This window comes from Conger conger, chromosome 12 (assembly GCF_963514075.1).
Source record: "Conger conger chromosome 12, fConCon1.1, whole genome shotgun sequence".
Taxonomy (NCBI): Eukaryota; Metazoa; Chordata; class Actinopteri; order Anguilliformes; family Congridae; genus Conger; species Conger conger.
In genome coordinates, this window is record NC_083771.1 from 9,705,808 (window position 1) to 9,723,450 (window position 17,643).

A 17,643-nucleotide genomic window follows, 5' to 3' on the forward strand; every position below is an offset into this window, starting at 1 on the left:
GACCTGTTCTTCTCTGATTAGCCATTTGTCGAAGAGGTTCTTTTTCTTTGTTTTTTTTATATTCAGTGCATTGTGTGATTCATTTTTTTGTGTGTTGCAAAGCATTCTGGTAAAACTATCATTATACCCGAGTAGATACAGTGGTATGCAAAAGTTTGAGCACCCCTTATGAAATGGTTTGTTTAACCTCTGCAGCGTAGAAACCTTTACCTAAAAAGTATTAACAAATCAACAGGCAGGTACCTTAGCCAAGCTTTGGCCCCTACACAGGTTGTATTGACTTCTGTCACACAGAAAATCAAATCATGGAATTTAACCAGGTGTGTCCAAGCTTTCCCAGCTGTGAAATCCAGCTATGCCAGCTTGATCAATTTGAAAATTAATTGACTGTTTCAAAGCATAGCCTGAGCTGGTCAAACCATGTCAAGCTGGGAGCTGGTCTGAACTGGTCAACAAGCTAAACCATGTTCAGCTGGGGGCAGGTCTGAACAGATAAACCAGCTACCAGCTGTTTAAAAACCTAGCTTGAGCTGTTTTTTTTATCAGCAGGGTTTGCATACCACTGAAGAGGTGCTTTGCTTACTAGATGTAATATTCCTGTCTAAACAAACATTTTTGCTTATTCGGCTAAGAATGGAATTATTACAGATAAAAACAAATTAACACTCTTTAGAGATTATTTTAACTTTCAGCTTATATATATACATAAGACTGTTAGTCTTGGAGCTTTCAGCCTATGTGCTCAAAACCTGAAAAACAAAATGTCAGCTGTTAGATTCTGGGTGTAATGTTCTTAATGTTGACACAGGTGTGGGTTATAAAAATGTATGGCCCACTGAAGCATATGGGGAGCAAATTATTTTGCTCTATGCTCTCTCTCTGATGTACAGTTCAAGAGTTTTTGGTCCAGCCAAAAATCGGTCTATCCTTGCCACAGACTTTCCTGATATTATCACGAGTTTTGATTTCTGTCATTCTCTTTTGGTTCAGATATTTCTGTTTTTCATACAAAACTCAAACACCAATAATCCTATTTCAGATGTTAACATTTAACAAGCATTATTATCATTAATGTCATTTTACTTCCGTTAGTTTTTGGTCTCGTTTCTGTGTGCTTTCATGGTTGTCTTACTGTACGTTTGGGTTCCAGTTTCCTCATTATTATTATGTTCCCATGGAAACTGATTTGGTTTGATCGTATGAGGTGGTGGGGGGGTGAGGTCATCCCACATATTGACTAACATATGTACCCCCCAGTTCTTTCTCTCTCTTTTTTCTTCTAATCATTTTCATACTTTCGTTTCCTTTGTGCCTCTGTCCGGAGGAGCCTTGCTTCTGTAGCAAGCAAGGTTGTAAAATAGCAAGCTGCCCTCCTTTGGATTTTGACAAATCTTGGTGGACAAATTTTTTTCCAAATCTTGGTGTGCATGGTGTGTGTCTGGAATCAAATCTGAGACACCGTACTTTCAGGTAAAGACAGATATTTCACTGCTAATGTGTTTTATTTTTTTTTCATCATGGGTTGAGCAAGCCATTGTTGACGTTCGATGGTTGCCGTGGGTGTGAGCATGATTGCAAGGCTGAGATATAATATCAGGTGGTCCTTATAATGCTCGGATAGATCGGACGTCAGAAAGATGTGTGGCACATTCCTCAAAAGCGCCAGATTGACTAATAAAGGGACAAAAAACAACATCCCAGTTTCTCTTTATCAGCTAAGTCTGATCTAATAACCTTATTAAGAGCTGAGACTCAATGAGATGACAGTAGAGAAGAACTCTGCTGTTGTAATATTCTGTTGTTATCTGGCCCCTGTACAGAGGCCTGGAGTGGACAAAAATGCCTGGGATGTTATTTTGACCTGCATTCTAACTGTCTCCGTACTGCGATGCTTTCAAATGAAAAAGTAATAAAAATCCACAGGAGGTCACTGCGTGTGTCGAAGAATTCAGGATTCCTCCCCTGCCTAACCGCCCTCCCCTTCTCTCTCTCTCCATTCCTCTCTGCCCACTGCACGCTTTATCCCTCCCTGCACATATGCCTGTTTGCCTGCGCTGACTCTCCTAATTTAACCAGCAGCGCTTCTGTTGTTACTTCACTGAGCGATTGCTCCTTCCCTGCATGGATGTCGCCATAGCATCCCAGCGCTGTCAGGGTTTTACAATAGAAATGAAATCTGCAGATGAACAAGGCCGAGAAACCCGATTGGCTGAGTGCAGCCCGTGTGTGATGTCATACAGGCCAACAGTTCCAATGCATCTTGATGACTCGATTACTTATCTATACGTTATTTCGTTTTTTTGTTGTTTTCGATCAACGATACAATGTTTATCACAGATAAGAGAGATTAAACAAGGTAGTGGAATCAGCATCATGATTTCTGTGCTGGCTTCAACTATCCACTGCTTACCGCCGGTTTGTTGCCATGGTTAAATGCACTTAATTGTACATCACTCTGGATAAGAGCGTCTGCTAAATGCCTGTAATGCAGTGTAATGTAATATAAATGCAGTAGACTCACATATTGCGGATGTCTGATTGCCTGTGACTGAGTTTTGCTATTATGCTCTGAGAGAAAAGCAAACTGGTCGAAAGGTCTAGCCAGAGTCGATTTCTTCTTACATTCCAGAGAGTAGATTATGGGTGTTATTAAAAACAAAACCCCCACAATTACAAGTATACTCACATCAACAAATATCCAGGGATGCAGTCATTTTTGGTCTTGACAGTAAAGTAGCTGGATGCATTGTAACTGACACATGTGCATGTTTTCCTAATTGGGCATCGTTGCTTTGCTCCACCCACCTGCCCCTCCAAGCCTGTACAGTAATGTCTGTTATGCCATCGATATTAAAAAATGTCTGTGTTTCTGTGGAGTTACAAGAAGTTACATGAAGTGTGTGTGTGTGTGTGTCCTTGTCTGTGATATGCCAGTGAAAACGTGCTGTTTTTTATGAGCACAGCAGTATTTTAGACCTTGTGCCAGCCGTGTTGTTAATGGGACACTAATGTGTTAGTTACTTGAATATTTATACGTTAGCAAACCACAGGATAAACCTATAATTGGTTAACTATTAACAAATAAAACTTTTTTAATTGCAATATGAATTACAACTACACTAGTTGGTTAGTAACAGTGGCATTAGTTAATGCCAATTAATGGATCCTTATTGTAAACTGTTACTGAAAATCTTTACCTGGGTCTGTTGGGTCTTTGGTACAGAGTCTGCGATGCGCTGTGCTACAGTACCTGAGTGGGCGTTGTGGTTTACTGAGTATTTGTGTGTTATGGGTATATAGGTGTGTATGAGTCTGTGTGTACATGAATGTGTGAGTGCGTGTTTGTGAATGTGTGTACGCAAGTGTGATTGGTCAGGCTGTGCTCAGCCCCTCCCACACCCACCGGTCTTTGCTGTGCCCCTCTAGCTAGCCCAGTACCCCATGCTGAGGGAGGAGATGGAGCGCATCGTGACACAGCATATCAGAGACCGCGAGAGCCGCACCAAGGACCAGGTACCCCGCAAGACCTCGGCTCACCCACCGCCATTACAGAGAAACGGGGAGCCCTTCAAACACTCAACATTCTTTTCTCTCGTTGCTAGGTGATGCTACTGATTGACATTGAGCTGGCCTACATGAACACCAATCATGAGGACTTCATCGGCTTCGCCAAGCAAGTGTCCTTCCCACTTTCGCTCAAACGACACCCCCTGAAACCTTTCAACTGCCTTACACAAAGATTTCATATTGGAAATTGACGCCACACACCACGCTCACCTTCAACGGGAAGCTCCCGGCATTCGTAAATGGTGCCATGTCATGAATTCAAACGTCAACTGTTCCCATATGGAAAAAAAACATAACCCAGTCAGAAGTTGTTGCTAATGACTTTAACAGCACAAACGGCTGCCATTTTGAAGTGTTTGTCCGTTGCTTCCACTTTTTTCAAAGAGACACTGTCACAAAGACACTTTACAGAAAAGCAGAAAATAGGAAAAAATGAAGAAAGTCTGAGCCTGAACCCCCAAAACTGTGTGTGTAGTGAGGACATCTATTCCAGTAAACAGATTATAGCCTGATGTATTAAACTATTCGGTGAAATCAAAGAAATGTACACTAAGACATCCCTAAGGTACCTATGCAAACTTAGCAGTGAAGCTTTTGATCTGTGAAACAGGGAAGTTGACCAATGACGTGTCTTCTCCCTGCAGCGCTCAGCAGAGGAGCAACCAGATGAGCAAGAAGAAGGCCATTGGGAATCAGGTACGCAGTGCTGTCACAGCGCCCCCTAGCCTACGGGAGTATACCCGCGCACAGCGACAATCCCCCCCAACCCGTGTAGCAGCTGCAGTGAAAGGAGCTGAGCCAAGGCTCCGTGTGTGGGCGGCGGGGGGCTTTCGCCCATGTTCGCGGCCCCTTCCTCTCTGCGCTACGCCAGCACACCGCGGACTCCAGCGGCTCACCGGACGGTCTTCACATCGAGGGCTCTGCTGCTGAAGCGCAGATTCTGTTGGCCAATCGCGCGGCTCGCGCCGCCTTCGTGACAGTGGACGCTCTGTAGCTGCACCGACAGCGTCTGAAACATTCCGATCTGACGCGTCATCAATATTCATGAACAGGCGTGTCCAAGGGCAATGGCGGGGCCAATGAGGTTCTTGCATTACAGGAGCCTTGCAGCTCAGTAGGTGCTGTTACTGTGTCCCTGTTACGCCTGGTAACGGTAACCAGGAAGTATGTGTGCTTCAGGATGTTTAAAACATAGACTTCCTTTATATGGTCAGGCACGTTAAAAACGAGCTCAAACAGAAGGTAGAGCAGCACTAGCTGAAGCGATATGACATATACACGCCCAGGATGGATTGAAAGGTGTGAAAATACACAAGTATTCAAAAACGTTTTGGAATATATATAGACGTGTTTGTATGGTTATGAGGATTTGACAAAATTGAGGCATTTATTTCAGCTTGTCTTTAACCAGCCATGTGGTCCAATAAAGCACAAAGCACAACTGAGCTAGATAAACCAGCTTGTGTGCAGTCGTCATTATTGTAATGATTTGATGGCAGAGGCCTTGGACACGGCAGATGTCTGTAGGCCTTCACAGACGGCTCCTGCCCAAGGATGGCTGTGTGCAGTGGTGTCAGTAACATTGTTATCAAGATGTACAAAGCGCTAATTACACCAATCAGAGCACAGAGAGCACTACGGAATGATCTGGGTTGCCAAGTGTTGCTATGACTACGGTTTCCCTGGGAGATCAGACTCCACTCTCCGTTCCCATTCGCACTGATCTGGGATGACAGCAAACAGATCCCGGAACATTCCCGGGAATGTTCATGTGTACCGGGAAAATGCTCGTTGATTTACTCACTTTGTTCACTCTGTCTTTCTCTCTCTTTCTCTCGGTTTACAACTGCTGTTACGTCAATTCCCACTTCAGGATGAGATCATGGTGAGTAGTGGGTGTACATACTGTATGTATGTGTGTCTGTCTGTGTGAAATCAAGAGGATGCTAAAGGGGCACTTGCAAACTATCTCTGCTGTCCTTTTGACTTTCCTTCCTGCTGAAGCACAGTTGAAATATAAAGATCTTGGGCTGTTCCTACTGTAAGTGACCTTGCTAATGGTCTATAAAACCAGAGACTCTTTGTTCCCTCCTCCACTAAACTCTGACAAAACATCTGGAGTCAACAGAAGATGCTTCTCGATTACGTAAACCAAAAAACATCTCCTTGCTTTATTTATGGGTATTGGCCTGTCCGGTTTGGAGGGCTTTATTGTGAGAGATGGTGGTCTGCTATTGGACGTTTAATAACCTGGCCCCCATGAACTTAGGCTGAGCGATTCCCTGACAACAGGGACTAGCCTGAGCAAGATAAAAAGAAGAGGGAATCGGCTATGTGTGATGGAGTAGGGACAGCTTTGAGAGAGATTAACAACTCTTTAGCAGTGTATGGCCGTTTGAATGTTTACCTTTTTGTAAAAATACAGAGAAATACAGAAAAATACTTAAGACAGAGGCCCATTGACCCTTGGTATTCTCAGTTATATAATTTTGCATAGTTGCTTCGTAAATTTATCTGGCTTAGAAAGAGTCAAGGGCGGATTCCTTAAGACCAACACTCAGACCATGAGGAGACAAGACCCACCCACCCCAAAGACCTTCAGCTGATCAGGAAGAAGCCTGAAACCAGTTCTGAACCACATAATTCAGGGAAGCAGGACAGACTTAAACAGTATAATTAACAAATGCCTCTTAAATAATAATAATGAACAAATGAATATGAATGTGGTGCTTAAATAAACAGGAAATTAACTCAAACAAAACTATAACCTGTAGGGCAAGGCCACCATTATGGTTTTGTAATGATAGGCCCTCAAACCCTGACAGGCAAAACAGGGATACAAAACATGCCTCAAATCTGACAGCAACTACAGCAAAGAATCCTGAGGCCAAAAAGGATCAGCGTTTCTCACTTTTATGGGTTTTCTGTCACGCAATCTCAGTGCAAGAAGGTAGGATCAGAAAATCAGCCAGGACAGCAGGTTACCACCACTTTAAAGCACCAAAGAAAGGTCACACCCTGATTGGTCAAGAGTGGAATGCACCAAACTGCTCTCAATTACTAATCAAGAGCCAGCTCCCACACCCTGAGGAGCAGGTGAATCAAATCACTCACCAATCAACCCAGTGGCAAACCGAAATCAAAATCGAGGAAAATAAATCCCAAAATAACTCCCTAAAGTAACTATGAGCCAACACCAGAAAATGGACGACTGCTACAGTTTATGAAAGTGGATGTTGTATCTAAAAATTCACTGAATGATATCTTACTATTTTTGTTTGCACAGTCCTTTTTAAAGGTTTTCTACAACTTTCACTACAACCTGCTCAGGAATGGCAATGGCAAAATCTAATCTAAAGTTAATTCAATGTATATAGCAGGCAACTAGTCAGATACAAGTAATTTGCGTAGCAATTTTTCAGTTAGCAATCAAAGAAATGTGAAGTGTTGATCTAACAAGTTGGTTTTGAGACTATGCAAAGGACTTCTATTTAGACAGCTAACATACACCATCAATAACAGAAAGGCTTACAATTTATTTCTGTAATAAAAACAATATTATTGCTTGCATCTTTAGATCTGCAATGTTATCTTAGGTAGAATGAACTGCTACCTCGCTAGCTGGCTAGCTATGATAATCTAGCTACTATGCAGATGAAGTTCAGAGGTGATTCATGATTTAATTCAGCTATTTTAAATTTTGGGTTAGAAGACAGATATTAATTGAATTACTTGCAAATATACACTCAGTGAGCAATTTATTAGGTATTTATTAGATTTATTCAGTCTTCTAGTGCTGTAGCCTATACACTTAGAGGTTTGATGAGTTGTGTGTTCAGAGATGCTCTTCTGCATACAACTTGTGGTTATTTGCATTACTGTCACCTTCCTGTCAGCTTTGACCAGTCTATCCCTTCTTCTCTGACCTCTCTCATTAACAACACATTTTTTCACTGAGAACTTCTGCTCAGTGGATGTTTTTTGTTTCTCGCACCATACTCTGCAAACTCTAGAGAGTGTTGTGTGTGAAAATCCCAGGAGATTAGCAGTGTCTGAGATATTCAAATCACCCTGTCTGGCACCAAGAATCATTCCACAGTCAAAGTCACTTATATCACGATTGTTCCCCACTCTGACAATTGGTTTGAAAAACAGCTGAACCTCTTGACCATGTCTACATGCTTTTGTGCATTTAGTTGTTTCCACACGATTGGCTGATTAAATATTTGCATTAACAAGCTGGTGTACAGGTCTACCCAATAAAGTGCTCAGTGAGTGTACATAACTTTATGGGGCTGATTAACGGTGGAGTAGAGTGTTGCCCTCAATGCACCAGAGGCAGTATTGAGTCACAGTTCCAGTGTAAACATACATAATGTTAAAACCCACACACACACACACACACACACACACACACACGGCAGCTATAAAGGGTGAATGGGTCCACTCTAGTCCTGAGACGTGAGTGATTGCTGGAGCTGTTCTACGTGGGTGTGCTTGACCCCCCGTGACCCCTCTGCCCTCCCCCACTCTCCCCCCAGGTCATCCGGAAGGGCTGGCTGACCATCAATAACATCGGCATCATGAAGGGCGGAGCCAAGGAGTACTGGTTCGTCCTGACGGCCGAATCCCTGTCCTGGTACAAGGATGATGAGGTGAGTCTGCAGGGGTCAAAGGCCATAAGTATAAGTTATGTGTCAGATGTACCACTCTCTAATTTAAAGGCTGCATCTGTCTACAAAGTGTGAATGGTGTGAAAGCGCACCCTGATCCCCCCCCCCCCCCCATCCACCCTAATTCCCATTCCGCTCTTCCACATCTGCCCTCTCTTACTGTATATTCTCTTCTCTCAAAAAAACGAAAACTTTCTCTACCTTCGCTTCCAAGTGTTCATTCTGGTGCCAAAGGATTAGCTTATGTCTGGATTTTAAGGCCCGACCATTACGGCCTGACCATTACGCTTCTCATTAATCAGTGCTCGGGAGGGTGGTGATTTTGAATCTTGGCTTGTCTTTGTTTTCGCTCGTCAGTCTCTCTGGGTAAGAGCACCAGCTGAATGGCTAAGATGTGCTGATCTGATGCTGATCTGAGCTGGGTCTGGGAACGTCCAAAGGAGATGACACATTTCAAAACACTGAAATTACGTTACGTTATCCAGCGCTGTGGTCACAAACAAATTGATGATCACAAATCACAAATAAATTGGGATTGCATTTTAATGCATTTACTTTTTAAGTTCTTGGAAACGCTTCATCATCAAGTCCATGTTAATGTCAGTCTGTCAGTCTGTCTGACAGCAAGAGTAGAGCAGGAAAATCCCGTCTTGCTTTGCTGGGTTTTGGTGAGCTGTTGGCGCCTGTATTTGGCGCCAGTCATACACCAGTTATGCGTTTCGCTTCCACATAGTCTTTCATCTTCGGTTTGATTTCATTTTTCCCAAACAGAAATAGAATTAGGTCATATATTTTGGCAGGGGGACGAGGGGGATTTGTGTGTGTTTTTTTGCACCCTGTTTTTTTCCTGTCATCATATGATTTTTTTCCCCCCAACTGTGGAACAACCCCCCAGAAAAAGAAATGGAGCTCTGGTTTTGTGGCTTTTCCTGGAGGCATTTCCCACCATTCTCACTGTCGCCCTGGTTCCCCCCATGACCACTCTACCCAGGAGGATTCCAGAACTGTGTGTGTGTGTGTGTGTGCGTATGTGTGCGCGTGTGTGTGTGTGTATATATGTGTGCGTGTGTTTGTATGTGTGAGTGTATGTATATGTATGTGTGTATATGTGTGCGTGTGTTTGTATGTGTGAGTGTGTGTATATGTATGTGTGTGTGTATGTGTGTATATGTGTGCGTGTGTTTGTATGTGTGAGTGTGTGTATATATGTGTGCGTGTGTTTGTATGTGTGAGTGTGTGTATATGTATGTGTGTGTGTATGTGTTTATATGTGTGCGTGTGTTTGTATGTGAGTGTGTGTATATGTGTGCGTGTGTGTGTGTATGTGTGTGTGTGGCAGGAGGGAGGGGTACCCCATACAGAATCTCATTTTGGGGGTGACACTGACAAGCATCACAGGGAGCCCTGCGTTTGGGAGGTCGTGAGCAGGCTGGGGGGGGGTGGAGCCTGGGGGCCCCCAGCTCAGTGGGCGGGCGAGAGCTGGCACACACGTGTGCATACCAGACCCGTGCCCTGTCAGAGCCACGCACACCAAGACCAGGCTGGGGGGGCACTCTAATGAGGACCATGTGGGGGGGGGAGGATGCTGGGAGCTTCCTTTCATCTCCTGGTGAACAAAACCCACCCGCACCTTCACCCCCCAACCCCACCCGTACCGTGATGTTGGTCTTATTCCCTGTGGACAAGCCCTTTTGGAGATTGTGGCTTCTCTGTGGTGTGTATATTATTCTATAATTCCTTGGATTTATACAGTGCTTTTCTCACCAGCCGGCGACTCTAAGCACTTTACAGTGATGAGGGGGACCCTCAATTACCACCAATGTGCAACACCCACTTGGGTGATGCAACGGCAGCCATTTTGTGGCAGAATGCTCTCCACACATCAGCTGAGGTGGAGAGCGAGAGAACCATTTCTTAGCCAATTAAACCATGGTTGGGAATTCAGCCAGGACACCGGGGAACCCCCTACTCTTTGTGAAGAGGATCACGGGTCCTGGGATATGTAATGTGCTCCCACAGCACAGTGTCCCCATCATCGCACTGGGGCTTAGGGCTTTAGCAGCTTTAGTGTGGATGTGGATGTGCTGCTTGAGGGCTGCAGGCTCAGTGGAGATCCCCCGGGAGGATGCCAGAACCCTCCTACCCAACCCCCCCGACCCCCCGGGGTCAGACACCGTAGCATGCTGGGTTTGGTGAGGCAGTGCAGGGTTTGGGGAGTTTTTGGAGCGGGTTTGGGGAGTTTTTGGAGGGGGCTTGTGGGTGTCTGGTTTATATTAACAGGCAGCCCGGTTGTTTGATTCCAACAGACTGTTGTTCCCCAAAGGCTCGCAGAGCAGAAGTGAATGAAGAAAGAGTGTGTGAGCCAGTACTGACCACACATACACACACACACACACACACACACACCCATATACACACACATACACACCCATACACACACGCATGCACATACACACACCCATACACACACGCACACATACACAAGCACAAGCATGCACACACATGCGTGCACACACATACATACCTACACGCACATATCAACAGTTTCTTTCATTAATATCTGTCTCCCCCCCCCCCCCCATCTCTCTCTTGCTCTCATGGTCTCCTACGCCCCCCTCCTCTCTCTCCCCCCTCCCCCCTTTCTCTCCCTCTCCCTCTCTCTCCCTCTCTCCCCCTTCTCCTCCTCTTTCTCTCTCTCTATCTCTCCCCCCCTCTCTCCCTCTCCCTCTCTCCCCCTTCTCCTCCTCTCTCTCTCTTCCCCCTCTCTCTCTCCCTCTCTCCTCCCTTCTCCCCCTCTCTCTCTCTCCCCCCTCTCTCTCTCTCTCTCTCTCTCTGTGTGCCCTGATGTGGCCCAGCTGCTCGCCCCCCCTCCACCCTCTGCTCCCCGGCCAGCTGTTCTGCAGCACTGCCTGGGGGACGTCAAAGCTGCCCTCACACGTATTTCTCATTTCTGTTTTGTTTAGACTTTGTTCATTCCTCTACCCCTTTTGCTCGGAGCAGACGTGTGCGGGTGGGAACATCTCCCCCTCAGACGTCCCAAAAAGACGATGAATCACAGTGAAACTCTAAGCGCGTTCTTCTAGAGGAAAATGCAAAGCGCAGAGCACACAGGGCAGGACTTCTTATTTTTTAATGGCTTCAAACAGCATGTGGCAGAATAGGTTTGACTGAAAGCTAGGCCCTGTTTCATGTATGTGGCTAACTCAGTTAACCTGATAAGATTGTTGACATTTGGAGATAAAGTCAGGATTTTCAGTTTCTCAAAGTGAGTTCACAATTCATGCAGACTTGTTACCGGGGCAAGTATCTTAAACCCAGTTTTAAACTGCAGTTAGCAGGATAACATTAGACTCATTAGATTACATTACAGGTATTTAGCAGATTCAGAGCGCCGTATGATGAAGTGCAAATCAAATCCAGGGACAAGTGCATTGAGGACCCTAGAGGAAAGTACAGTTCCGAGTCCTAGCGTGATCACATAGATACAAATTGAACCCTCGAAGAATACATCAGCTTACCAACTAGCATACCATGAGTACCCAGAGTACTACAATACTACAATGAGTAATACATAAGTGCTATTATAATCTAGGGCATACACAAGGCATGCATGCGCTGGGATGTCATGAAAAATAATATAATTTAACAAAATATTCCATATTGTGTTCAGTCACTTTTTAACGTTGTGTATTTATAATAACGCAAAAGGCAGAGTCCTTTCAGCGTAGGTGAAATTGTGTTAAATAATGAAAAACATAACAAAGAACATGAGGGCCTTTAATACAAAATTACAACAGCCTTTTATTGAAATCTACAGATTCAAAAAAAAAGTTTCGCTGTTTGAGGAGTGATTTATAACCCCTGAGCTCTGTGTTTTTGGTCTTGTTTAAGGATCAAAAGTGGCAGAACTGATTTGTGCCAGATTTGGGCCGTGTCTCTTGGGTCAGTACAGGTGAAGTGTGCAGGGATGATTTAACACACCTGCTTTCACTGCACACACCTGCGTGCCCTTAGCACTGAAGCGAGAATTGCATTTGACACATTCTACACTGAGTAACAACTGGTGTTTAGACTGAGATAACCCTGGCCGTTTGCTGAGAGCTAAGCTAAGCTAACCTAGCTTGGGCTATCACTGGCTGCAGGGTGAAAGTTTAGTGGTGAGTAAATTTGTCTATCTCTGGCTTCAGGGTAAGAGAGTTTCAGTGATGAGTAAATTTGGCTATCCCTGGATTCAGGGTAAGAGAGTTTCAGTGATGAGTAAATTTGGCTATCTCTGGATTCAGGGTAAGAGAGTTTCAGTGGTGAGTAAATTGGGAGATCTCTGGCTTCAGGGTAAGAGAGTATACCAGTTTGCTGTGACAAAGAGTAACACACACTCTTAATCACGTCCTTAAACACAGTAAGCGAACTCTCGAAGCCCCTGAATGATTTTGTTGGATTTTATTCATTTTGTAATACAAAATACAAGGGAAAAGCAAGGAAAGGAAAGCACAAGAGCAGACGTCGATGTACAGACATCATACTTTACATTGAACTACTGTACACATGTGCACACACACACTCTCCCACAAACACACAGACATACACTTATACACACAAAAACACATGCACACACTCACGTGCAGGCACACACTCACACACATACACACATGCACGTGCACGTAACACACTCACAAACACAGACGCACGCTCACACACATACCTGTACACACACGCACACAAACACACATAAATGCGCACAGACACACGCAGAAACACACACACATGTACACGCACACAGACACACACACATACATACTCACACATAAACACACACAGAAACACGCACACAGACACATACACACATACTCACACATAAACACACACAGGTGCACACCAAAAGTAAGAAAGTCATGGTGCCTGCTGTTAGTTGCATTCCCCCCTCGCTGTGATGTCGTTGGCGGTTGACCTCTCGCTGTGATGTCGTTGGCGGTTGACCTCTCGCTCTGATGTCGTTGGCGGTTGACCCCTCACTGTGATGTCACGCAGGCCCAGCTCGCTTCCCCACACAGCCTAACCAATGTGCAGACTACTGTACAACCACTACTTCCTGAACAGGTAGTCTGAACACTGGGGAGGCGGGGCGGGCTGAGGGTCCCTACTGAGGGGGAGTACCCTGAAACACACACACACTCTAACATACACACACACACACACACACACACACTCACACACACTCTAACATACACACACACACACACACACACACACACACACTCTAACATACACACACACAAACATACACACACTCACACACACTCTAACATACACACACACACACACACACGCATACACACACTCACACACACTCTAATATACACACACTCACACACACTCTAACATACACTCACACACACACACTAACATACACACACACACACAAACATGCACACACACACACTCTAACATACACACACACAATCTAGCATACACACACACACACTAACACACACACACACACACACACACAGACATACACACACTCACGCACACTCTAACATGGACACACACACACTCTCTAACAAAAACACACACATGCACTCTAACATAGACACACATACCTGCATGCACACACTCTAACATATATACATACACACTCACATTCACACCTCACACACTTTCTCACATATTCTCTCTCACTCACACTTATACACACACAAACACTGTAAGATACATGCACATACACACACACACACACACACACACACACAGTGTATACTCACAGTTCCCTCTTGGCGGTTGTGGTTTTTATCGGAATTCCAGAGCTCCCCGCGCCGTCTGGTTCTCATCTCCACCCTGGATGTCACCGCATGATGGGAGCTTTAACCCCCCCCCCGAGCAGAGAGAGCTGAACCAGGGTTGGTCACGTGACCCCCACAGCAGAGTCTGCCATCAGAAGGATAATGATATGTCTCCGGAAATCCTGAAAAAAAATATATATATATGACAGGGGTGCAGGAAAAGAGAGAGAGAGAGGGAGAGGGAGAGAGAGAGGTGGATTTAGGAAGAGGTTGATAGTCTGTGATTGGTAGAGACAACACTCCTTCCTGTCCCCTGTACAGAAAGCCGCACATCATTCATGTTCAGGAGAAATCTTCTACATTTCATCAGTAAGCTCCACAGTGCTCAGAGCAGCTTAGATTGACCTCTCAGCTTCTCTGTTCAGGGCCACACATGCCCTTCTGCATACCACTGTTGTAATGTGTGCTTATTTGCGTTACTGGTATCTTCCTGTCGGCTTTGACCAGTCTGGCCATTCTCCACTGACCTCTCTCATTAACAAGGTGTTTCTGCCCACACTGCTGCTCACTGGATGTTTTTTGTCTTTTGCACAATTCTCTGCAAATCCCATGAGATCAGCAGTTTCTGAGATACTCAAATCACCCTGTCTGGCACCAACAATCATTTTATGATCAAAGTCACTGAGATAATATTTATTCCCCATTCTGATGGTTGATCATTAACTGAAGCTCCTGGCCCATATTGTATGCATTGCACTGCTGCCACACAATTGGCTGATTACATTACATTACATTACAGGCATTTAGCAGATGCTCTTATCCAGAGCAGCTAGAATACCCTGAATACTACAATAACTATACATAAATGCTATTGTAAGCTATAGCAATTAGATAATCACATGAATAAGTAGGTGTACAGGTGTTCCTAATAAAGTGCTCAGTGAGTATATATAGGAGTAGCCCTATAATGTGATGAGTCACAAATCGTTTAGTGATTCATTCAGCAGGACTGAGATTAAAGAAACCTCCTTTAAGATGCTTCAGACCCACAAGGAATAAATCATAATAATAAAAATAATAATAATAAATAGATTGTTTGACATCACCATCATCATCATCATTTTTAGCATCAGATAAAACTGTAGAATATGTGAAAAATAATAAAGATTCTGAGGGAACCCTTCCTCCTGAGTCTTCCTGGGTTCCCCCCTGGCACCCCCCCCGCCCGCCCATTGGTAACCCCCGCTCCCCCGCAGTGGTTGGGTGTTCTGTGTGCCAAGGCTCCTACCGCTGTCCGGTCGTTTTTGGTCAGGCCTAACCAGTGACCACTGACAAATCTGTACCAGTACCTTCCGGAATGACAGGGCTGTCCCACGACATCCAGAGGGAGAAGACGCGGGTACCTGCATGTGGAGTGGTCCGACCTCGCCAGCTCCAAGGTCCACCGCTCCATTGATCCTCTCGTGGTCTTCCGTCCTTCCCCCTCTCCTGCCGGGACGTCCTGTGAGAGGATCCCAAGCGGCTGGCTGTGCGAAGGCCAAAACGGGGGGGGGGGTGGGAGCCTCGTTCCATAGGCTGGAGAAAGGCGGCGGAAGATGACAGATGTTTGGGAAAGGGTGATGAAGTTTTTTCTTCTTTGCAGTCCCCACACCGATTTCACCCCACCCCCCTCCCAGAGTTAGCTGGAAGTCCTTTTGGTAAGCGTTAAAGGAAAGAAATAGTGTCCGTTGTTCAGGAAAATGTCCACCAGTCCCTTCCAGAAGAGCGGGGAACAGACCAGCGCAGGGAAGGAGCGGTTTGGACGGAGCCGGGGAGAGCTGCAACTCGTAATGCATCCCCTCCGCGAAGCACCAACTCACAGGATTGACGTGGCAGAGTTCTGTTAACTAACTTTCCCTGGCGAGAGGGGGGGGGGGGGAGAGAGAGAGAGAGAGAGAGAGAGAGAGAGAGAGAGGGAGAGGGAGAGAGAGAGAGGGAGAGAGAAGAGGTGGAGCTTTTTTCTTTTTTTCCCTTTTCATTCGTCTGAGTTGGTCTTTTTTCCCCTCTGGCTTTTGCGGGAAGGGGGGGGGGGGCAACAGGAAGTAGAAGGTCAGGGGTCAACAGGAAGTGAAACACATTAATTTCCCTGTGCCCAGTGTGTGGCATGTGTATGCCGGCATGAGGTTGTGTGTGTGTGTGTGTGTGTGTGTGTGTGCGTGTTGCGTGTGTGTGTGAGACTGCATGTGTGTGTGTGTGTGTGTGTGGACGCAGCCCTGTAATAACTCCAGATGTGCAGCTCTGTGGCCTCCCTCCTCTCACTCCACTGTTTTTTCTTCTAACTCTGATTTCCTCTCCCTGTCTGGCAACTGACGGCATAAAGAGACCTTTATCCCAGCCCCCACTGAGCCAGAGTAAGCAGAGTAAGCTTTGTGTGTGTGTGTGTGAGTGTGTGTGTGTGTGCGCGTGAGTGTGTAAGTGTGTGTGTGTGTGTGAGTGAGTGTGTATGTAACTGTGTGTGTGTGTGAGTGAGTGTGTATGTAAGTGTGTGTGTGAGTGTGTGTGTGTATGTATATGTGTGTGTGCTTGTGTGTGTGTGCTAAGTAGTTGGGGATGGTTGGGCAAATTTGCGATGCTTGGCAGTGTTGCCGGGGCGATGCTTACCCACGGTCCCCGGCTGGGTGAGAGGGCGAGCGGGACGGTCCCGGTCCAGACTGGGAGGGGGGAACTGCTGTTTGTTCAGCTCTGGTTACAGCTCTACACTCCTGAGCGCAGAAACGAAACTGGGCTTTCTGGGGTTCCCTCGGGAGCTCGGTCAGCGGTTCTGAAGGTGCGCAGCCAGACGGGTAAGGGGGGGGGGGGGGGGGTTTATCCACTGTTAGACTTTAGGCACCTCAGCTCTCACCTCTTCGTGGCTTACAGCCCTGAGTCTCCCCAACACTGCAATCCAGCAGCATCCACAACCCCCGTCCCCCTCCTTAAAATGGCACTACGAGCCCCCCACCCCATAGAGATGATGAGATGATATTTTCTCTCGCCGTCGTCTGTATCCCTGTCACTGTGTGCAAGCCAGGGAGAAGTCCCAGAAGGTGTTATGGCAACCAACATCGCAAAAACGCAGCCGAAAACTGGCTCCATGCCAGGACCAAAGCCAGCGACCGCACCTCCCGAGAATGCGCATGAGCCAAAATAAATGTTAGAAAGAAGAAAATTCTGAATAAGCGTTTTAGGTAATGGCAATGGGGAATTACATTACGCCCCCCCCCACCCACGTTTCTTTTAGGGGGAGGAGAGGAATGTCTGTTTGATTTGGGCGCATGTGTGGAGCATTAGGACCGGGGTCAGCACCCATAGCTCCTCCACAGTCTTCACACCAGTGACATATTTAAGGGGCTCCAATGCTCTCAGTAGCTCCTTAATTTACTGTGTGTGTGTAGGTGTTTGTGTCTGATTGAATAGCACTCAAACTGAAGATGACTTGGCATTTTTGATTGAATACTGGTGAATCACCGATTCAGATCCTTAACTGTAACCCAGTATGAGGAAAAAGAGCAGCTGGAGAGAAGACAGAGAGAGGAGGTTTTTCATCATGTGACATTACTCCTGTACCAGTGGCAGATCAAGACGGTTAGCATCTCAGCCATAGA

General features: G+C 45.8%; 1 protein-coding gene across 1 annotated transcript in view; it reads left to right on the forward strand.

Moving 5' to 3' along the window:
* The window catches only part of LOC133141493 (dynamin-1-like), a 67,866-nt gene that overhangs the window by 43,214 nt on the left and 7,009 nt on the right, over positions 1 to 17,643 (forward strand). The window contains exons 12-16 of the mRNA XM_061262064.1: positions 3,427 to 3,513; positions 3,603 to 3,673; positions 4,212 to 4,263; positions 5,441 to 5,452; positions 8,109 to 8,222. Coding sequence (XP_061118048.1) covers positions 3,427 to 3,513; positions 3,603 to 3,673; positions 4,212 to 4,263; positions 5,441 to 5,452; positions 8,109 to 8,222 — 336 coding nt within the window. The remainder of the gene's footprint in view (positions 1 to 3,426; positions 3,514 to 3,602; positions 3,674 to 4,211; positions 4,264 to 5,440; positions 5,453 to 8,108; positions 8,223 to 17,643) is intronic.